General features: G+C 39.2%; 1 protein-coding gene across 16 annotated transcripts in view; it reads right to left on the bottom strand.

Annotated features, from left to right (window-relative positions):
- MPDZ (multiple PDZ domain crumbs cell polarity complex component) overlaps positions 1 to 22,263 on the bottom strand; it is a 95,650-nt gene extending 73,387 nt beyond the window's left edge. For 13 of the 16 annotated variants that reach the window (XM_063423831.1, XM_063423832.1, XM_063423836.1 and 10 more), the window contains exons 1-6: positions 22,128 to 22,263; positions 14,244 to 14,314; positions 13,502 to 13,668; positions 5,157 to 5,378; positions 4,085 to 4,224; positions 1,877 to 2,090 (exon numbers count right to left, since the gene is read on the bottom strand). In XM_063423831.1, the coding sequence (XP_063279901.1) occupies positions 1,877 to 2,090; positions 4,085 to 4,224; positions 5,157 to 5,378; positions 13,502 to 13,668; positions 14,244 to 14,259 (759 nt within the window). In that variant the 5' untranslated portion in view covers positions 14,260 to 14,314; positions 22,128 to 22,263. Of the gene's footprint in view, positions 1 to 1,876; positions 2,091 to 4,084; positions 4,225 to 5,156; positions 5,379 to 13,501; positions 13,685 to 14,243; positions 14,315 to 22,127 lie in introns of those variants that run through there. The other 3 variants (XM_063423845.1, XM_063423846.1, XM_063423847.1) reach the window with 1 other exon arrangement.
- Between the last annotated feature and the right edge of the window lie 1,044 nt (positions 22,264 to 23,307).

Genomic DNA, 23,307 nt, shown 5'->3' with positions numbered 1-23,307 from the left:
TCAAGTCAAATTATTAATATATGTATAAGTATTTGCAAGTTACTTCTCTTATTTCTTGCATATGTTTTTAATAATGAAAGTTGGAGGAAGGTGGACATATAACACCTCTTTAACAATTGCAATTAGGTGTGATATTACATAATATTTAATCAGTAAATTATTAATTGTATAACCCATGGAAGTTCTCTGGTACAAACCAGAGTTGGGTAAGGGGTCAGACCTTTCAAGACCTTGTCGAATGAATTTAGGCAGCAGCCTAGGGCTGCCCACCTTCATGCCTCTTTGCAGTCGGTAAATACTGCTGCTAGAAAGCCACACAGGACTGGCAATTAAAATCTTTGGATAAGTGCATGTTCACATCAGCCCTTATAACAAAGCACGGGGGAAAGCAAAATCCCAATTCAGTATTTTTAAGTCTGAAAGCAGAACCAAATATTGTGAGGCAGGTAGTAGCAGAATTATCCCATGTAATAAAGTTTTCTGGGTTGTCTGATGGCAACAGCACTAGAATGAAGTCATTCTCATGCAGACTTTGTGTTCTGACAGGAGAAAAACTGCTCTGAAAGAAACACAAATCCTAGCTGACTCACATAGGGCACTACTTTAAGGGACAGCTGGAAGCTCATGGTATTCTTTCTCTTGAAGAACTCACACAGTAAGCTCATCTGAAATTTAAAACCTCAGTTGGTGATACACCAGGTATAATCTTGAAATCACCTTTTTTTTTTTTTTTCTTTTTTTTGAATTATCAAGGTATTGCAAACTGAAAGCCCTGTGGTATCTGTTTGGAAATCCAGTCTTACATAAAATCAGTACCATAAAGCAAAGCCTGAAGGAAAAAGAATGGCTCCTACTATGTTCCATTTGAAAGCAAAGAGAACAAGAGAATTGGGAAAGGCATGCTAAAAAAACCAGAAGCAGCTATGGAATGTTTGTACGGAACATTTTTTCAAGCAAGGGAAGCTGTTCAGCGAACACAGAGGCAATCACGTAGAGAAAGAAGTTTGTCACAGCAATACTGGAGGAGAGCAGGCTTCTCCTATGTGCTGGCAGGAAAAGTTAGGTCAGCTGCACTCCTGCACACAGATAAAAGGAATAATTCTGACATTCCTTCACTGAAGATTTTATGCTAATGATTAAAAAACAATAAAACAGTTCCTTTTCCCAGACTGATTGCTCTCTATACCTCTGGTAGTTGACTCCCTTAAAGAAGGGTCACATATAACTGAACAGCAAAACCTACAGAAACTGAATATAGGCTATTTCATCCCAGGACAAGCCATTACCTGAGTAAGATAACAGGAAGAGAAAATATAGTTAATACAACCATGTTTATGAACTGTGTTGTCTACACCTAAACGTCCAAAAGCTCTCATACAAAGGGAATTGTAGCAGAGTTGCTTCTTGGGGAGTTCTTAAGTGCATTTTGTAACTTTACTGGAGCTCTCATACTAAAAGACAACAGAGAAACAAACATAAAAGTACCCATCCAGCTGGTGGTGCAGATCAGATTACAATGCCTGAAAAAACTGTTTGCTCAGGCAGAAGGCAAAGAAAAAAATCCTGTTTGGTGCAATCTCAAAAAAAAGCTTCATCAAGTAAGGTAAACATAGTCTATTTGCACTGGTGGATACAGATTATTTGGCAGATGGGAGCAAGGATTACATCCAAAATGAAGATTCTTTCCCCCAGCAAGCCTGAATATTTTCTACTCATTCTAAGGGGGAAGTACAATAAATATAAATAGAAGAAAAATCTCAAGAACTGTAGGAACTGAAGGAATGTACATACAAGTTACAAAGAATTATTCAAAAGATTATATGCAGTAAATACATGCACGTCGAGAACTCAACACAGATGTTTGGGCTATACTCACCGGGTTGGAGTGGGCTGAAACTGTGCTAGCAGCAGATGGAGATCGGGAAACTACAGGACTGATGAGCTGAGGATAAGTGCCTCTAGCCACAACTAGCTGGACATTATCTTTTGCTTTCTGCAAAATGCTGATAGCCTGTTGATGTGTAATTGTCTGATCAAGGGCTTGTCCGTTAATAGCAAGGATTTGATCTGCTTCCTTCAGCTTTCCATCTCTGTCACATAGGTGTAAACAGGAAGAGGGATGACAAAACAAACAAATAAGAAAAATCTAGGAAACACAGCAGTATTTTGACAACCTTCCAGGATTTTTAATAACCTGGTCTCTATTCCCCCCACTTTTTTTATCCCCCCTGTGGTTTTGCTGAAAGGAGCTGATGTAGCACCCTGGTGATTGCTTCCTTTGAAGCTAATCCCACTGCTACTTTCCCCTGGCTACTACCCCCTAGCCAGCTTTCTTCTCCCTGAACCCCATGCGAGACTAAGCATATTAATCACAATCGCTCCCAACCACAGCCTGGGAACTTATGTTTATCCTTGACTTTGAGCCTCTTGCTTCACAGACCAAGTGGCCCATTTTGCTCAAAGCACCCATTCTGAATATTCATCAAACCATGGAGTGGAACACACTTTCATCAATATGTTACAGAAACAAATTTTGTTTTGCTGAAAAACAAGGGGGGAAAAACGGAAAAGAATAAATGAAAAAAAGAAGGCCAAAGAAGGAAACTGAACAAAAATGGTAAAATAGATCCCTTTTATACAAGGAGGAAAAAGCTCTGAACAAATTAAAAAAGAACCTCTTCACTTTCTGACAAAGGAAATATCACTGTAAAATAACATACTGAGTCCTTCCTCAGATGTATTCCAAAGCAAGTGTATGATGCCAACACAGTTTGTTTACTCTCTCTTTCCTCGACCACTTCTTTGCATCCCAAAGTGGCAATGCTTTGATAACAAACGGCAGCAAAGAAAACAACAACCTCTATTGTCACAGCCTTTGTGAGCACCTACACTGTCGAAACCCAGGTAGAGCACTCAGGAAAAAGACTATTTAGTTTTAAGCCCTAGTATTTCACTTATGAATTTGGACTGGTTTTCAGAGTGATCTCAAAGTCTTATTAGTGCCAGAGCCTTTCTCAATTATATGTCCTGTAATGATATTGAATGTTCTTTTCCTTGACAGTGAATATGGCAACGCCTGATTCAGTAAAGATAGGTCTCACCTCCAAGCAGTAAGTGAAGTAAAAGCAAATACCTGTCAAATTGGAAACAAACAAACAAACAGAAAAACAAAACAAAACCTCACCTAAACCAAAATAAAAACAAACAAAAAGAGAAAGTGGAGATTCATCAGATTAAAAAATATTGTAGAGATGTAAAGCATGCAGCATTTTGGAACTGATAAACTACAATTAACTCTGTACACCATGTTCTTGTCTCTCTTGCCCATGTTCTTATTAGACTTACAGTATTCAGATCATAAATAATCCAAAAATATCTCCCTAAAGCACAATGAGAAACAGCACCAACATTACTTAGCCTCTTCACACAATATGGAGTACACCACAAAGCAGCTTGGGCCAGGATCCTAAACAGTGACACACCTTACCAGTCTGCAGTGAACCAGTGCTGCTGCCATTTACCATCCAGTTTGTGTGCTCCCTTGGGCACTTCTCTCAACATTAGTTGTGGAATCCAAGTTTAAGTCTAAAGTACACTTTCAGCAAGCAATTACTATTGCTGAGCTTCTGTAATACCAGCTGAGTATCTCTGTGAATGTCCCTCATTTTAGGTCAAGACTTACTTGACTTCAAATCCCAGTTTCACACCTGCTGAATGGGACTCTACCTAACAAATAACAATGCCAGACACAGCTGACTTTTTTGCGTCAAATTGCTCTTCAGTTCATTCCAGAATGGCAAAATACATATTTCAACTTAAAAGACATGACACAGAACAGTAGCTTCCTCATTTTCCCTGTTTAAAAACCCCAGAGAAATGACATTCGTGTTTCTATAAATTAAGAACAGTCATACGATGCCTGCTCCAATATTATGTAAATTGTGGCAAGTAATTATACATCTGTAATGATGCTCAGAATATAAAGAGAGAAACATGCCCTTGTACAAAATAACAGCAGTTACCCAACTGAACTGCAGTGTCACATTAACACTTGGTACAGTAAAATATTCAGTAGTAATATTACCTATGTGCCACACTTCCCTCCTGGATTTCTTGCACAAATATTCCTAGTTCTCCCCTGTTTTCACTCTTGAGTCCCACAACACTGAAGCCCAGACCACCACTTAGGGGTTTAATAAGGTCAATTGTCTCAACAAGACGACCCTGTTCAGCAGAAGTTAAAAAAAGGGTACCAATGTTAAAAGGTTAAAATTAATGAAAGCAATAATAATAAACATGGCAAACAACTTGGAAATTAATTTCTAATGACAATACAGCTAGGCAAAACTATACAAGCTAATAACTGAAACATAGTTGCTTACTTCTTGCTATTATACAGAAAATATTTGGGAAATAAGTATTATTACAGCCCAGAAGAGGACATAAGGGAACAAATGATAAATATACAGAGTTTTGGTTTAGTAGTGACTGAGGTAGGATATCTATCTATTTTAGAGGGTACAGGACAACTTTCAAGCAAAACTAGAAAAAGAGGATGAATTTCAGAAAGATGAAAGAAAATTGGACTATGCAAAAAGGCTCTCCTGAACACCATTAGACTATTCCTATCCTGCTTTATTACAGATTAAATAGATAAATCCTAGAATATATGCCTGGGCATTCCCATCTCCAGCCACTGAAGGGACTTGTACACCATTTCTGCTTACTACAGCAAACTAGTAAGATTAAAAAACAATGCACAGCAAGGTAAAAATTTTCTATTTTATTTCCAAGAAAGTCATAGAACTAGCTGTCATTAATTATGCATACAAGAGCATGCTTTGACAAAGTATCTCCCTCATGCATAGCAGTTCTACAATGAGCATGCAAAAATAATGGCATGCTGATCTGTAATACACACACTGTGAGCTAAGGACAGTAGCTCAGGAGTGACTATGTCAGGGCTAGTTTTTCAACTGCTTTCTCATTTACTAGTTGTTTCTCAAACTAAAATGCTGCTTTTATTTTATACAGGAAATGGTTTTGTGTTTTGTGGTTTGTGTAGTAACTCAATTGCTTTTAAATAAGCATACATGTATCTTAAACTTCATATAATCAGTAATGCATATTTTGTGGTTATTATATGACAGGGTTACCTGGGACATGTTTCTGATCAGCTGTTCAAAGCCATCACTAGAGAATTTCCCATTAATCTGAGGAGTAATGGATCTCATTGATGCTTCTAACACATCAGCTGGGCTGCCATTCTGCTGAGCCAACAAATATGACTCATTAAGTGGCAAGGACCCCATGTTCACACCATGATGGAGAAGCTGAGGGAATTCACCACTGGAATGTATGGAAGGTGTAATATTTACCTGTAAAAGATTGAAAGCAACACAGATTTACAGACACAGCAGAAACCTTCTCATTAGGTAAGAACATTATCATAAGCCAACTGATCATTAGAAGTACTTGAAATTCCAATTTGCCATTTTAAACAGACATTTTAAGGAGAAAAGTTACCTCCAATATTTATACCCAATGTGAAGTTGTGAACTACAAACATAAAACACAAAAGAAATTGATTAGAATAATCTAAAAATATTTCCCATACTCTGTCTAAAATTCATTTGCTCCCATCACCATAGCATCTTGAAGTATTTCATCACTATGTAAGGAAACAAGAAAGTAAACAAAAAGCAAAGAAACCAAAAACCAAACAAAAGTTATCTCCCATTTTACAGTTTTAAAAAAATGTATGCACATACTGATGAAAAAATAAGTAAATCTCACAACCTACAAAGAGAACAAATTTCAGTGGTCAGGGTTTCCACATCACTATGTACTACAGTGACCAATGTGACTATTTGCATGAGCTAGGATTAAAGAAAAGATTACTGAACATGTCTAAAACCACCAGGCTGATATGAAAGTCACATTCACACACACAGACAACAATCCACCTTCCTTAGAACAGAAAAGAAAGTAAGAAAATTCTCTGTTTTGCACAGCCATAATAAAACACCTCTTTTTAAGCAGATCTGTGCCAACCAATCTAATAATGACTGCTGATGATATAAACCTCTGGTGAAGCAGAAATGCTCACTTGTCTTTTGTCCCACTTGCCTGTTGACTGTCAATTGGTACTGCTTTACTCCAGACAAATTTGCTTCCTACTTGCTTGGCACACCAACTATTTTATTGTTTTACAGTTTCAAACACTTTTCATTGTTTTACAGTGCACACTTTCTAGCATTCTGCATCACAATACAGACACCTGAGGTTCCTATTCCTTAAAGTCATATTTTAAACTTCAAGTATCAATAAAAATTTCAAAACAGTAGACATATTCTACAGCACCAATCTCAATTGCTCAAGCATATTAGGTTTATCATACCAGTCCTCCAACAGTCCAGTTATTAAAAGGTCAATATTATTGTCCATCATACAATTCCGTCTCATCTGAGTATTTTAGGAAAATTCAGTAAAACAAATGTAATTTGTTGAACAACCTATATGTCTGGGAAGGCCCTCAAGTTAAAAAAAACCACCACAAGGTAGCATTAGAAAGAGAAGTACTCCACAGCATTTCTAAGCCTGCTCTGACATAAAAAAACTGTAAAGAAGAAAATTTGGATGTTTGGAACTCAGTGATTTTCACTGATTATGTTCTTTATCCATACTTGTGAGGAATCATTTGGGTTATGTTTTAAACTAATTGTAATGTCTAAAATGTGCACACATGCACGTTCTTTTACCACATAAATTCGTGTTGGCAAGCTTGTAAGGCACAGGTAGACAAGCCTTGTTTCACAGTTCATTACATGGAACAACACTCAGAGACATAATCAAATCCTACCCTTCTGAGAATATGACTTTCCCTTACATTATATGAATGGATTTGAAACTAGTAAAGTCTATGACATACTTGTGTTTCTCACCTGCATAAGGCCATATAATAGTTAATTCACTTCCTTCACCTTCAAAATATTGTCCATTTCAATGTATAAAACTGTAAGAGTGAACTTGGTCAATTATGTGCTTTATTTCTTATTCTTCTCTACCTTCAAATCTTCTTATAGAGCCTGTTGTTATGCTTCTTCCCACAAAAAATGGTCATTGGTGAAATCATTAATCCTAGGAGTATCTAACAGTACTGCACTTAACCACTGCTAACTGGTTCTACTAAAAATATTTTTACATTTCTAAAGCAATATGAAGCAGCCTGATAGTATATGAGATGCATACCCGAAGTACCCTTCATGTGCACCATAGGCCACGGGTCTGATTTCACAAATGTTAGTAAGCCAAAGATTCAAGTTTATTTACTATATTGCAGTGCTCATTCAGAAAATAGCACTGAGTTACCTTTCTGCCGAAGGTTACCGTCCTCAGAGTACTCTTGGTCAAAGCAGTCCCTCAAGAACTAATCACCTGCTCTGGCAAAGCCAGCAAAGTTAACCTAAACAAAGAACAGAATAGTACAAGTAAAACCTACCAATTTTATCCTTTGTCAGTCAGTGAGAGCTCAATAAACTACTTTGCTGCAGCTTTTGGAGTGGTAACTTCAAACTGCAAGAGCCAGGCTCAGCAGCGGAGCATGGTAATGATGTCAATCAGTATGATTACACCTAGGGAAAAATACATTAAATGTCTACAACTTCATTTTGGCACCATTCTAACTGCATTATTCTGTCCTGGGGCCTTTTTACTGTGGTAGGAGCTTCTGGATGTGTCATGGTGATAGAAGGGATGACAGTCTTAAAAAACCCAACTCTGTGTAAATTCCCCACTTTGAGCAGTGTGTAGTCATTTTCTAAGACAAAAAAAAAGAGAAATGAAGGAAAATTCTATCATCATGCTAAAAGCAAAATTTGAGATCATGTACAGAAAGCTAAAACACCTTCTACTTTACAATGAATGAGCCATGCAGGTAAAAAGGGAAACAGAATTTTATGTCACAGAAAGTGACTAGCTGAGAGTCCACTGCTTTAAATTTATTCCATGTCACCACACAGTGTTTCAGACTGCTAATGCAGACAAAATCCAGTTTGTGAAACCTCTCTCTGCATAAAAAGCCCATGTCTTTCATGTATCCAAAGTACTTCTTTACATACAAATCTGTAGGGAGTAAGTTGCACTGGAAAAATCATGCACAAAAATCTACGTCAAGCCACAGTAATTAAAATTATGGCAGTTTTAGAATAGTATGAATGTTATAAATGGTGTTTGCATTATGATACTGTTTTTCTCTAGTATACAATAAAAGACTCTCTATGCATAATCACCAAAGAATAAATAGAACTACACATCAAAACCAAAAGGTTTTAGAGTATGACACATTGCACTTATGGATAGTTTTACATGCCTAATCTGAATCAAAAATACTTCTTGTACCACTCAGTCTTGTACTATGGTTCAAGTATGTTCTCCTTGTACTACTGAACAGTGGAATGATTGCTTTCGGCAGCTCGTTGCACTGTTTGCAATGTTCTAAGAGCAGAGTAGCCATGATGTGAACTTTAACTTCCACCTGAATATCTGCCCAGTCTCACCATGCTTTTCTCTACTCAAGTTTGAAGGACTTCTTCAAAAAAGATGAGGTAGTGTCCTTAGGAAATTGTGGTTTTCTCCCTGGTAGAGAATTTGCCCATTCTCATGTTGAAGTAGAAGTAGTTATAGCCCAATTAATTTTTTTAGTTTTTATATTGTATGTTTTCATGACAAAGTCCTATTCAAACTGGAAATATAGTGACCATTTCTCTGTTTGAAATTTTGTAATTTCTCCATACTTTTGTGAGCTGGGGCATTACTGCAGACATATAGGAATTGACTGATTTCTCCCATTCCTTCTGCATTTCAAAGCAAAAGGATGGATTATATTTATTTGTATGATGATTAAAATACCACTGAAGAGAAGCCTTGCATACTTTTCCTTTGCAGGAAAAGGGAAAAATAATCTTCTAATTCACACTAGAACTTTCAAAGCTCCTCCTCAAAATTTCAGTACAACAGCACAGATAACAACACGGTACTGAACACAATCACATCAAGAGCAACTGACAGCAACATCTCATTTTCATCACACCTTTTTCAAACAAGCACAGCTCATGTTTAATGGAGCTTAGCGCATGAAGCCAACCTTATATAAAATGTCATCTGACTTCTGAAACTCTAAGAAAAAACAAACTCAAAGTTAAACTGTTAAGAGAGTAAAGTTTTGTGTATGTGTGTCTGTAAAAACCTCACATTTCACATCTCCTCTTCTGAAACAGACATGGTTACACCTTAAAAACTATAAAAACATTTGTAGTGATACATGCTTAACATAGAAGTTCAGAATTCTGAGACAAATTATAAGCAGAAATGTGATGACCACTATCTTCCACGTGACCCCTGAAATCCAGGCTTATAGCATGAAGAAGTAGAGAACAACTGCTATGTATTCTTGCTTACCACAGAGGTATAGGTCATTCTGGGCGGTGACAATAAATCACAAATGCAAATTGTAAAATGAAATATTTTCATACCTTATAAATTGCACTACTGTACAGTAATACAATCACCATACTTCCATTAAAAAGTAGCTTTATAGCACTGTGATTGTATAATTACAGTGTGAAACATTACTGCTTTGTTTCATAAGCTTGCTTATGATATTTTTTCTTGGTTGGCTTTCTCCTTATGATATAAATATCTCCAATGTGGACATAATTTGCATAAGATAAAAATAAAAATTCATAAATACCACTTAGTGTGACATTTATGTTTTAGTCACGCACACTAATACAATCAAGTAGTGCTCACGTGAAGTAGCTTTTAACAAAAAAGCAATATAAGCCATGTCTGCACTATATCAACACTTGAAGCAGTGTCCTCAATATTGCTATGTCTCAACTTAAACAAAAACAAATTTTCAGTATTTCTGCACTCCAGCCACTGAGCAGCAGCCCTGGACACCCCAAGAAGCACAAGACTGATTGTAAGATTCCAGAGTAGCAAATAGGCCAGCTGCAACAGCAATCACACTGGAAATGAGGAAGTGCAGGCCAGAGAACCTAAAAGCACAACAGCAGGGAAAGGCTCTGAGCTCCCAGGAACAGGAACTGGCACCGGCACCACTCTGCTGACTGCACTTTTATGACTCCATCCTCGTATTAGATGAGGATCCCAAATTACCATTTCTTGTGATCGTTTCATTTAAAAAAGAAAGCCGTATTGTTTCCATAAGGGGCTCAAAACATGAACTAAACATCTCTGATTATGCAAAATACAGAGATAACACTGTTAAGCGTTCACAGGCAATAAGAAACGACAGTTTCTCACTTCTTCCCTAAATCTCTTGCACTGACACCCAGGTACTACCCATCACTACTCTGTGAAGGAAACACTATGGTCAAACTCACAAGTAAAAACAAAACCAAAAAAGCACAATAAAAAGAAACAAACAAAAACCAGCCAAACAAACAAATGCAAACAACAAAACAAAACAAGAAAATAAACAAAACCCAAATCAAACCAAACAAACTACAAAAAAAACCCTAACCAAACAACAGCGACAAAAAAACCCACAAAAACAAACACTGAGAAATGAAGCCCTGTCATCTGAGACAACAACCAAATATTTTGTTCTGACAGAGCCCTGAGTGGAAAGGAGACAGGAGGTGGTGGTGAGGAGGTGAACAACAAGAGAAACAAAAAGGAATGGAAGAGAAGCAGGACATGGTCTGACCATTTTCTTTAAAATATTTCATAAAGAAAATAAAATATTATTAAACATTTAAAACACCACAATCTCTATTTTTCTTCTCTGTCTCTGCCTTATCTTCAAACAACAAGACTGGTCTTCAACATGAGAAAACAAACATGAACTGAAGAACAAGGACAGAAAGAAACAGGAAAAAACCTGGTTCCTTCAGTGTTCCCCAGCTCAAGAGACTTGTGAAATCAGATCAGTAAAAAAAATCCCTTTGTTGTGCCTAGATTTTTCCACTTCAGTTAACTTCACAATGACAGTTTTGCAGTACAAACAAATTCTGCTTGCTCATTTAAGAAAAAAAACCCCACAACTTCACAACTTCAAAGCCTACCAGTAAGAACCAAGGCATCATATTTGCTGACTTTAGCACCATACTTCAAGATAAAGTAACATACCACTCAGTCCACACACTGCACAAATAGAGGGCAGGACTTCACTATCATCTCTATGCCTTCCAGACACAGTGCCTCAAGCCAGGAATACATCCTTACCTTGAAATGTATTGAGGACCCTAGAGGCATACAATGAAGTCTCACTGGTTGACCTACTTCTGCTGGGATATTTGCAAGGAATCTGTTTGACTCGTAAAGTAAACTGGCATTCTGGTTTCTCTACTCCCATCCCCTCTTTCAAACTACACTTTCAGGAAAAAGACGACGTCCCTGAGAATTTTGCAGTAGTCTTGTAGCTCTTTAAAAACTCATTAAAAACATTGGGGCAGTTAAGCAGACTGTCACACTTCACCCCGAAAAGAATCAAATCCCCATTCAACTGTCAATGCAGGTCATCATTAAACATAAAAAAAAATAGCCATCTTAGTCTCCAGTGGGTAGAAGCTGCAACATCTTGTCATTGCACAACTCAGCAACATTTGTCAGTCCCAAACATGACTCTGACTGCAACTGATGGGAAACAACTTGTCTTCTGAGTCTGGCACAGCTTGGCCAAAACACCCATCCACTACTTGCAGGCCTTGCAGTTTTCATCAACCTTCAGCAAAAGAGCTTCAAGAGCACAGTACCCTGACAGTTGTAAAAAGGGTGTCCTTGAAGGGTGTCCTCAAAAGTGAACCTTTGACAATACAAGGGTTTTTTAGCATAACTACCTATTTCATGCTTTTACTCTTTGTCCTGTTTCAGTATGTTTGTAAATATTTGAATAGCACAAAATAACAACAATCTCAACAAATCCCACATTATATTGTAGGGAAGAAATTCCACAGAAAAAATACAGGATAAAGAACTGACACAAATCTAAGAATGCTGGAAACATATATTTACATGTGTAAATATTCATATAAGCACACGCAAAAAAAAAGGGAATTCACATCCAAATAGCTCCCCTGTCAATTAGACAGGGCATTTACTATGCAACATGCACAGATCACTAAAGTTACTTCACAGATAAACCTTCAGAGTCAGGACAGAAAGTGAAGTTATTCTTTGCCTTTTAAAAATACACTGAATTACCCATCCTAGTATCTCCTGCTTCATTTTCTAACCTAGGCAACTGTATTTAAAAAGATAACCATCCTTTAACTTCATAGCTAATGTCCAGGAGTGAAAATTTAATTTTCCATTTTATCGAACTTTTACTAATGTTTCAGGCTTTTTAACATTTCATACTTTTATTTCTCACTACATGTTCCCAGGATCTTCACCACATAATCCACACAATTTCTGGACGTCATGGTTAAATTCTCATTTTCAAATAGCAGCGTAAACAAACCCTCAGGACAGTTTTATTCCTGAGATTTTTTAAAAATACTCCAATGTCATCAAGTCTCTAAGTACTAAACAGAAAAAATCTGAAAAACATTGTGATGGAATAGAACACAGGCACCATTCTAATTTATTTCTTGTCTGTGCAAGATGATCCACAAGAAGCAATAAAGGGCCACAGTCCATTCTCCTGCCACACAGCTGAAGTGCTGAGGATTGTGAGGAATCTTCCTCATCACAGTCTGGTCAGAGACCAGACAGGGCTCCACACTGATGATAAAGTCTATGTGCAGAGTCTGCTCCCTCCCACTTCAGCAATTCTGCATACCAGATAGAGCTAGCTGTCTTACAGGAGTCAACAGGAAGAATGATTTGTAAAGCCAGAGACATAGTTTACTTCTTATTCACTTACTGAACTGCTTTCTATATTCTTCAGATTCTTATTCTGCTGACAAGAAAATTATAGCAACAAATAAAGTCAATATAGCCAAGCTGCTGACCCTTTTCTCAAGCTCACTGAAAATTTGCAGAAAATTAATACTTAATACCCTGAGCAAGCAAAAGAGGCAGGAGCTCTGGCTTTTCTTTGATCTTTTATTCCTTTATAAAGTACAAAACAGATCTCCATAACCTCCTAAAGTCAACCATTACACAGCTTCCATCTACATCCTCATTTTAGCAGGGTAAGACACAAAAGAGCAATAAAAGGCTCCTAGGAAAAAAGTCCTAGACTTCATAGAAAACAAGCTCCTCTTGAAGGGCAGAGAAAGAAAGCTTTATGTTAATCCTCCCACACATATCACCATTTCCCTACCCTGCACATTTTAAGTAATGAGCAGATACATAAAAATCACATACACAAAATATAGCCTCAACAAAGCCCCAAAAAGTCAATGGGGTATGGCCCCAAACCTTTGGATCAGATATTTAATTTAAACTATTTCACTGTTCAAAAGACAGAAACATGCACATCGTCACATTACCTTTCCCTTTGCTCTTGCAAGACTACTTTTCCTACCTGATCTCTCAGTTGTTGAACAGAAGTCTGAAGGCTCAGAATTTGATTAAAGAGAGGACTCTGCAGCACTGATTTTAATAAGCTCAGTTTCTCCTCATTTGCAACGTCACCTCGATCCCGAAGTTTTGCCTGTAAGCGCTCCATGGCCTGGAGGGCCCGATGTGTATCTGTAGCAATAATCATTCCTAGTCAGTAGCAGTCTAGAAACAGCCACACAAGGTAAAAGGTTTAAATGCAGCCCCCTTTACTGTTCAAACTACCGAGAATTTGAATGGCTCTATTTTGAACAAAAAACCCAACTTGTCGAATGAAGCTGGAGGCAAAGCATAAATTAGAAGCCAATGAAAATTGTATTTTTGCCCATCAAGAAGTGGGTTACAAAAATGAAAGAGCCTTCATTGAAATTCAGTTACACGAACTGTGGCTACAGTCCACTGTAAATAAACAGTGGCATAAATAGTCATAACAGAAAACATTTGTCTTTTCCATGCAAACTTTTAATTCAAGAAAAGATTAAAACAATTCAATCAAGACAACAAGGCTAAAATTTAAATACACAAAACATATGATTGTACAACTTTCATTTGCAAATACAAAAACCCAAGCATAACATGCATTTTTAAGCACAGTAGATAATTTTTTTTCAAAACCTCTCTAAGCAGTATACACCCATAAATCAAAACCATCATACACATTTGATTTGGCTACAAAAGTACTGTGACACAAATGAAAAAAAAATTACCAATTGTTTCCAACATGTTTTCTGCTTCTCAGCTTCTACTTCAACACTGGAAAGAAACAGTAAATATTTCCCTGAAAAGTAACAGAAAGGAAAAAAGGTCACATTAATAGAAATACTAAGCTCTAATGGGAAAGAAAAAAGCTTGACTTTTAAAAGCAATAAATGGCAAAATAGCAATCCACAAAAAAACTATTTCCACAGATAATTGAAATAACCTCAAAAGTAAACATATTCTGACTCACTTTGGTGCTCAAAGCCTTCCTGAAAATTGCTTTAGGAATAAACTTTGTAATATATTTGCATTTCCATATCAAAGCAGCTGTCTGCATACTGTTGCACAACATGTCCTGCACTGCTTTAATCAGATACTATGAATCATAGTTGCCACTGATATTTTACACTGTTTCATTGCTTTCCTTTTCAGTGATCCACAAAAGACATTCCCTCCGGGATGAGTTTTCAAGCTTTTTGTTGACAATTTCAGGTGCATGAACCACAGCACATTTTTTTCAGTCACCTTTGAAAGAAAAGTAATATAAACCACAAGGCTACAGGCTTGCAGGAGTCTGACACGAAAGCCCCTACTACTAATAACTGTTGGAAGTGAGACTCAGATGTGGATGCTAGGTGAGTTTTCATCAGTGTGGGTTTCCACAAGGAAATTCTACACTGGGAGGAAGAAATTCTGAAACTGCCTTGCTTATTCTTTTTTGTTGCTTTTTGGGATTGTTTGGGGATTTTTAAAAATATACACCTGCAATTGCTCAGAAATTTGCAGTGACAGAACATGTTCGATGGAGATGGATAGTGGAGAAATGAGGAACTCAAATAGCATTGCAGGTATATGAACTGTTGATCTTATCTTTTATAATATAATGCTTTTGTTATCTTTAAAGTAGGAAAACACTTCAGTGAAGGATCCCCCCACTTGAATCTGGAGAACTTAAAAACATGAAGAGCTGTGATCTCTAAGCGCTCAAGTCAAGTGATTTTTTCTTGAGACTTTGGATAAAAAGAGGAAAAGGAATGATGCTGACAGATCACTGGGTAAGACAGACTAACAGGATCATTAGTTATAGCCCTGATAATTTTGTCAAGCCTATATTATTTGCAGTTCGTGCAGAAAAAGCAAACCAAATGGATTTAAAATGGTGTCAGGTTCCATAAATATGACTTCCCTAGTTTCAATATGCCTGAAGCTTCCTATCAGTTTTATTCATGGAATCACAGAACGGTTTATATTAAAAGAGACCTTAAAAACCATCTAGTTCCTACCCTACTGCCATGGGCAAAGAATTTTCCAATAGACCTGGTTATTCACAGCCCAATCCAGCCACTAAACGAATGGTGACTCTACAGTTTCTCTGAAGACTGCATTAGAATTTGACAATACATTGATGCAGAAGCACTGATCATCCTTTTTAGGACAATGTACAATGTAACACTATTTAAATCCCTTAAACTTGACTTTGTCAAAGTAATGTTACTCCGTGATCCAAATTATGCCTTTAAATAAAAATAAGCCTTTATGATTTTTTTTTTTACTTGCCAAGGAAAATCCCATCATGTGATTACCAAATCTGAAAAACAACCTAAATATCTTGTATTTTCATGTTTTCACCCTACAAAACAGCACAAAATGAAGTCCACTTTATGCTGGAAGGGCTGGATGAGATTATGTAAACATTATGGAGGAAGCTGATTTCCCCAAACCTTAACCAATCATAGCTTTTCTTTCTAGATTAAAAATTACTATAACTTCTATTCAGAGCCCCTATTTAAAAACTGTATTTATGTCATGCTTGTAGATGTTTTCCTTAGTGACAAAGCAAATCAAAGCGGTTCTTTCCTGTTGCACTGTTCCAGTTCTTTCTCGATACCTACTCTTGGGGCTGTGTAGTGGATGGAACCAGACAACTGTGCAAAAAGTTAGAAATGGAATATTTTTCAGTCATTTATCACAGCACTATACACACAAGCACATAACATCATATGTTCAACAGATGAAACTACTCAGGAAAAATAGAAGGCTACTGTTCTGCTTTAGATCTGCAAGAATCTCAAGAAGAGATGCAGCTGTAAAACGTATCTTTTGAAGGAGCTGGATATTGCTTTATTTTATTTTATGACTCAATTTGACTAAAATCTCACTCTTCTTGTGCTGTGAAACACAAATTTTACAAGTGACAGCACCCAAGATCATCACTGTGTTCACGCAGTCCTGAAGGTGTTAACTCCAATAACTTATAGAAGATTCTAAGAGTAGACACAAGTCCTAAACATATCTACAGATTGATATTATGCCGTGTAATTTTCAATGAAAAGAAGTCCTTACCTCTGCTAAGACACTTATTACCTACTTTCTATTTACTTCCTGCTTTAGAGAGAGGAGTGAATACTGCTCTAGCACCATGCTAGCATCACCAAATCCATTTTGAACTCTCAGTTTTTTCTCCTTATTTGGGTTTATATTAGCAGGGAATCCCTCCCCAGCTGGCCAGCTTAATGCTTTTGTCGACTGCAGCAATAAGCATGAGCAAGACCAAAATTCTCGTCAGAATGTTTTCCTTCAGATACCTCCTCTGAGACAGACACAATACACTGAGGCACATCATTGTTTGCCTCGACATGTTGATGCCAAGATGACCCCTGTTTGCTCTGCCTGTACTCTGAAATGGCAAAAAGCCACGTGACTGCTCCTGCTGCACCACATCCATGCTAACAAGTGGGATCTGTCAGCACCAGCTTAGTGGAACATTAGCATAGTGGAAGTACCGGACAAGCAACCACCCATCTGTCCAAAATGCACTGCAGAGACATCCTAAACACCACCACGCGCGACAGGACACAGCGGCCTTTAAATCAGCATGCTTCCAGGTATTTTAGCAATAATGTGCCAGTGAGAAGTAGAGTGGCATGCATGATTACTTGTTGAAAGGCCTAATTCTGCTATAATGAATATTTTTATAGTGGCATCAGAGATTTCTAGATGCACAGTGGGAAATTTAGTTCTCATTTTCTCATTCTGCAATCTCCTATCAGTCTGTATCACAGGAACTTGAAGCCAACACCAGCCCTTCTGTACATGATACAAGTCTTCACACCTCAAAGAGCTTACTAGCTTAGCTCAAAGTAGATTTAACTATTTTTGTATTTCAGTGCTGAAGTTCATTAATCTCTTCACAGTAATAAGAACACAGACTAAGTTAAGACTTAACTGGCAAATGGAAGAAATACTGTTAAGCAAATAGCAAGTTAAATCTATTTTCAAGTTCTAAAGACACAGGTAGCTGAAAGCTGTGATTTAAACAAAAAATGAACAGCCCAACAAACCAAAAAGGAAAAAAAGGGAAAAAAATCTCATCATCCCCTCTTTTTTCTTTCATTTTAGAACATTAGAATAGAATAAGAAATAGAATTATTAGAATAGAACATTATTTTCTATTAGAATAGAAAACACAGGGAATTTTAGACAGGAATATGGTAACAAATATGCCATATTCTCTTTAAGAACAAACCAAAGTTAAAGATCCCTTTCAAGCTTCTGAAATTTGATTCTTCCGATGCTAATGAACAAAAATGTGTTACATACACATTTTGCCACTCTTCATACTACCCTTCTTTGATAACACTGGTTTCCAGAAAACAGCTTGCAACTCTAGTTTCTTTCTGTCTACTTCTGAAACACTAAGGTAAACAGGTGGCAGAATTTTTTTTTTTAATTTAGTTGATCACCTCCTTTCCACTACAATTGCAGAAGGTATTTAGCTAAACAGACAAAAGATTCATGAAAATAGAAAGATGACCCATTTCCATTGATCATTCTTTCACAGCCAATCAGTTCCTACAAGGAAACCTACTCTGTTTCATTGATGGATACTCCATCTACTATTTTACAACCTCATTTTACATAATACCTTGGAAACTAATGCTCATAGCACGGATTAGGGAACATGCAATGCCAAAGATAGGAAACATAGTAATAGGCTTTGCCCCATAGTTCCTGCATTACTTGAAGTGCTCTGAGGATAGAGAGGAAATGTCTATTTTTAGAGTGATCTCTAGGCCCAAACTTTGGCTGGGAGTTGCACGAGATTAAAATTAAATCTATTGAAATTAAGTAGCAAGGTAACCACAGCATGCATTTTATAGCTGCTAAAAGGAGTATTTCAAAACTTCTAATCTAACACTTTGGCCTGGTCTTGTCTGGGCTAGAGATATCCTTCAGTATCCTTGATTTTTATCCCATGTCATCTTCCTCCCCAATTTTCTGGCTATCACTCAAATGGGCATATTTGGTGTGGTGCAGGAACAGAAACCAAACCACACAGGAAGTGGAAAATATCCATTACTGCTAAACCTTTCTGCTTTGCCTGCACATTCTAAGAGCTCTTCCATTTTTCCCAGTTACCTCCTGAAAGCTGGCTACTAACGCCAGGAAAAGAATTAAGGTGGATCCCCAGAATCCTAGTAGTCTTGTCAAAATTAAGGCAGTGGAAAAAACACACAGCAAATTGAAAGATCTCATGCTTTTCTACATATTTTTTTCCAACTACTTTTCCACTGTCACAAATGCAATTTTATTACATACAGTGCTTTCTTAAGTGCACAAAGAGTGTGAAAATAAATGTAAGAGAGCAATTAACATCAGGGAAAAGTGAACAAACAAAAAGAAAAAGCAAAATTAATGTTTCACAACGAACAAAGCAAATTTCCAATGACTACCTGGAATGCAGCAATCAAGCAAGAGATGCCTGACATCTACATTTAAACACTATGCTAATGAAAATTGTTTTGAAACATTCAAAGCGAAAATAAAGAGGGAGTATTCCACAACCTATATTAAGATTCTAAGCACTTTGAAAAGACATTACTAACTTCTTAAAATTTAGCAAAATGCTGAATGCACCAAAAATACATAGAGAGGTAGTGGCTCTGTATGTTGAAGAAAAGTTCTGTGATAGAGCTGAAGAGCATCACCTACTTTGAATCAATTATGAAAACAGAATTTTGAGCTTTCTACTACTTTTAATCTTCTGTATGCATCACACTAATGTATCAAAGAAACTTAAAATGCTTTTCCATGAACTGGCAATCTGTTCACTGAGTCTAAATAATGTTCTGTAACATTGTAAGAAGCCCTACATCAGCATAAGCTATAACATCCATGTTAACTGATAAGCTAATAATTGCAACTGGGAAATGGGCCCAAACTATCCATAATGATTTCACCTACTGATAGATGCGTGTGATATAGCGTATTCAAATTTGATTTGTAAAGAAAATTCCAAAACCAGTACATAGTAGAGTAAGTGTTTCTGGTAGGGTTTGTTTGTTAATGTAACAAACACATCCTCTTTCACAAAAAAGTATTTTTTCAGTAAATATCTTAAATTAAGATCAATTGGAATCCTTCCATATTAGCTTTTTAGCATATGCAGAATACAGGAGACAATACATATACTGAATTAATGAAATACAGGTATGGCTAATATTGCCTCTTTATGTTTTCAAGCATAGGCAATTGATGACCATATTCATTCAATTCAATTAAACCTGATGAAGCACAGATTTTACAGCAGTTGCACCTCAGTGTATACTGGATTCTTCAGTGGTGACAACAGCGTACATAAATGAATAAATACAAAGCCTCTCCAAACAGCTGCCAGTATGCATCAACAAAGAGTCACCATTTTCCCTACAAACTGAAAACACAAATAACATTGTGTAACAAGACCACTGTGCAAGGGGTCTCAGATGCAAGACAGGTCTGAAAAGCCTACAAATAAATATGTTATTATTGCCTAGGCAAAACCAGCACATTGTTGTATTGACTTGTAGGGAACACCAGCAGTGAAACAAGACTGTCCTTATCAATAATAATATAGTATCCTGCCAGCATGGCATTGTATTGGCCAAAACTGCTTCACCAGGATGCTCAAATACAAAGCCAATTAGAAAATGTACTGGATGCACTTCACAAAATTTTAAATGCTTTTTTTATGTGAAACATGGAGCGGAGATTTAAAAGGTCTTTAAAATGGTTCTCAATATACTGAATAAAGTCCTACTTGTTAAAACAAAACCATCTACAGCTATCTGCACGACTGAGAAGATACAAGGAATTCCCCTCTGAAGAAGTCACAGACCAGGGCCCCATCAGGGCTAGGTGGAATAAAAAGATCCATTAGTATGTAAGTAGTGCAGTTCTCTTTCCCTAGTGCTGATAGAGATCTAACTTTCCTAGTGCACTTCTCTGTGAAGAGGGGAGAATGTATCCACTTCCCAGTGAAAAGCTTCTTCAAAGCACTAAGGAAACCATTAGAAACACCAGAGCTAATCTGTAAATGTTACATGCATGTTAGTGTCAATAAGTCAGAAGAGATAAAAACTAAAAATAAATCATTTTAAAAATTCATGTTCTCTGTCTAAAAAATGCTGGTTGTGAAGGTGGGTATATCCTTAGGTTATTTTCCACTTGCATTCCGCTCTTTCAGTGTTACAATCACTTTCAACTTCCACAGAAGCATCAAGTAACACTCCCACAAGATATTTTACCACTTTCCCTTTTTCCAGTTTATATTCTTCCCTACCAAGGAGTTGCTGTTACCTAGGGAAACGCAGTATTGATATGGAAACCACTGGGCATCACACAATACAACTTCCCCAACGGCAGAATTCAGAGCCTTCCACTTGGTTTCAGTAAATCACTGCTCTCCTACGGCGACAGACTCCTGACACCCTTTCTGGCACCAAAGCCAGTAAGGACGCTTCCTATCCAACAGTTTATAGTAAAAAACAAAACAAAACAATCTAAAACAAGACACAAAAATATAGCTGGACGACGCACCGTTTATAAAACGAAACGACAAGGGAAAAGAAAGAAAACAAAACCCACAAGATTTTTCAGCCAAATGACAAATCAAATCGGTTAAATGCTGTATACGGAGTTCAAAAGGTCAGCTTTGTGAGTTTTGCTTTTCTTTCTTTCTTCCTAATGCTCTTTCTAGTAATATAGGGAGGTGCCGGCAGCAAGGAGGGACACGAGAAACGACCCATCCCCTTCCTCTGCGCACCCAGACTCAACAAAGAGCCGAGCTGCGGGCGGCCCCTCGCCCTCCGCTGCACCCAGCCAAGCCCGTTCCGTTCAAACGCGCACCGGGAGCCGCGGAGCGCCGCAGCGGGCTCGGACCAGCGCGGGACGCCGGCACCGGCGCGGCAACAGGTACCGGTCCTGAAGAGCCGCGGCCGCCGCCCCGCCTGGAGCCCGAGGGCAGCGCCGGGGCCTCCGCTCCGGCTCTGGCTCCGAGCGAGTCAACGCCGCCGCCCACAAGTGCCGGCCGCGGGCCGCGGCCGCCAGCAAGGTCCGTGGCAGCGGCGGCAGATGAGGAGACCTCCTCCCGTCACGAAACGCCCGCTGGGGGGCAAAAAAGGATTGTGTGAAAGGGCAGCACGGCTCCCTGCAGATGTCAGGGGAGGTTCGGCTTTTGTTTACGTGAGGACGACGCCCCGCCAGGCCGCCCGAGCCCGCGGACCGCCCGCCCGCCGCAGGCCGGAGCTCGGCCCAGCCCGACCCCCACAGCCGCTCCCGCCGCCCGCCGCCGGCCGGGGGGCAGGGAGGGAGGATGCACCGGGACACAGCAACAGGCTCAGCCCCTGGGCCCGCGGCTCCACGGCCTCTCTCCTCCACCAGCCCCCCGGCAAAACCCTTAGAATCAGATGAATAATAATAAATAAAACTTGGAGAGAGAAACGCGTTTTAAAAGGTCGCTCAAACTCCAGTGACGCGACGAACCCTCCCCGCCCTTCCTAGCCCGCATCCCCGCAGGACGACTCGAGCGGGCTCGCCCCGCTCTCCGCTGCCCGGCCCAGCACCCCGCTTACCCCCGCGGCTCTGCGGGCCCTGCCGCCCGGCCCCGCTCTCCGCCCTTCCCGCCCCCGAGTAGCGGCGCCGAGAGAGCCGCGCTGCGGGGGCAACGCGCTCGGGCACGCCCCGGCGGCCTGAAAACTAATCCTGCACCCCGCCCGCGGGCGCACCGGGGCGGGCCGGGCGGCCGGCGCTGCGGCGGTGGGCGGGGGTACCCGCGGGATAGCGGGGCGCGCTCGGGGGTGCGCGGCCGCGTCCCTGCCGGCCTGCCGCGTCGCGGCCCTTGCCGCCAAGTTTGTCTCCCCGCGGCTGCCGGAGAGCACGCCTCGCCGGGATGACACCGAGGAGCCGGGGTGCTCCGGTTGAGCTCCCCGCTTCGCCTCTGAAGTGAAGGCGGCGGCAGGGTGGCCCCTGCCGCTTTCCCGTGGTGCGGTGCCGCCTGCGGCCGGGCCTGGCCCCGCTTGCTGCCAGCCCAGCCACCGGCCGTACCCCCTCTGGTGCAGTAAAATGAGCCTGGCCTGGAACGGAGGAAAATGGGAAATGCTCGGAACTGTTAAAAAAATAATAATAAAGTGCCAAGATCAACGAACAACACATGATGAAGTTAGACAAAGTGATTTATAAGGTCGTAGACTTAATGAAGAGATGACTTTTCCTTCGATGCAGCAGCTGGTTAGTGTGTCAACTAAACATAAGGAAGATGCTGTGTGTTTCACATATATGTGTCTAAGAATAAGGCATATAAAACAGAGATGTTTGCAGTGACAGCAAAATACCCAAAAACATAAGTTCATCTAAAGGTGGAATTATTTTGCTGTTTGTTAACTTTGCTTCTCCTAGCAAACGTTGTCAGGGTCACAGTTTCCCCTTTTCCTTTACATAGGATAATTTTTTGATGTAGATGCTCTCAGGCAGCTCAAATGAGATGCCCCTGCAGAGGGAGATGAACCCCGGCTGCTCCACTAGGCATGTTGGCTCTGACTCTGCAGAGGCTTTGTGAGCTTTTTATCTGCTTGCCTTCTGGCTTGGTTTGGTTCTTTTTCCAAACAGATGTTAACCTTAAGTGTCATCATAAGTTCTAGTAGTTTGGGGGAAGAGGGAAGTTGTTTCATTGGTGGGTTTCTTTGGGTGTTTGGTGCTTTTTTTTTTTTTTCCCTACATAAAAATTGCCAAGAAACCTAATGTTATGAAGCTAGA

This window comes from Prinia subflava, chromosome Z (assembly GCF_021018805.1).
Source record: "Prinia subflava isolate CZ2003 ecotype Zambia chromosome Z, Cam_Psub_1.2, whole genome shotgun sequence".
NCBI lineage: Eukaryota > Metazoa > Chordata > Aves > Passeriformes > Cisticolidae > Prinia > Prinia subflava.
The sequence above is the reverse complement of the archived record's forward strand: the minus strand, read 5'-3'. Positions and strand labels throughout refer to the sequence as shown.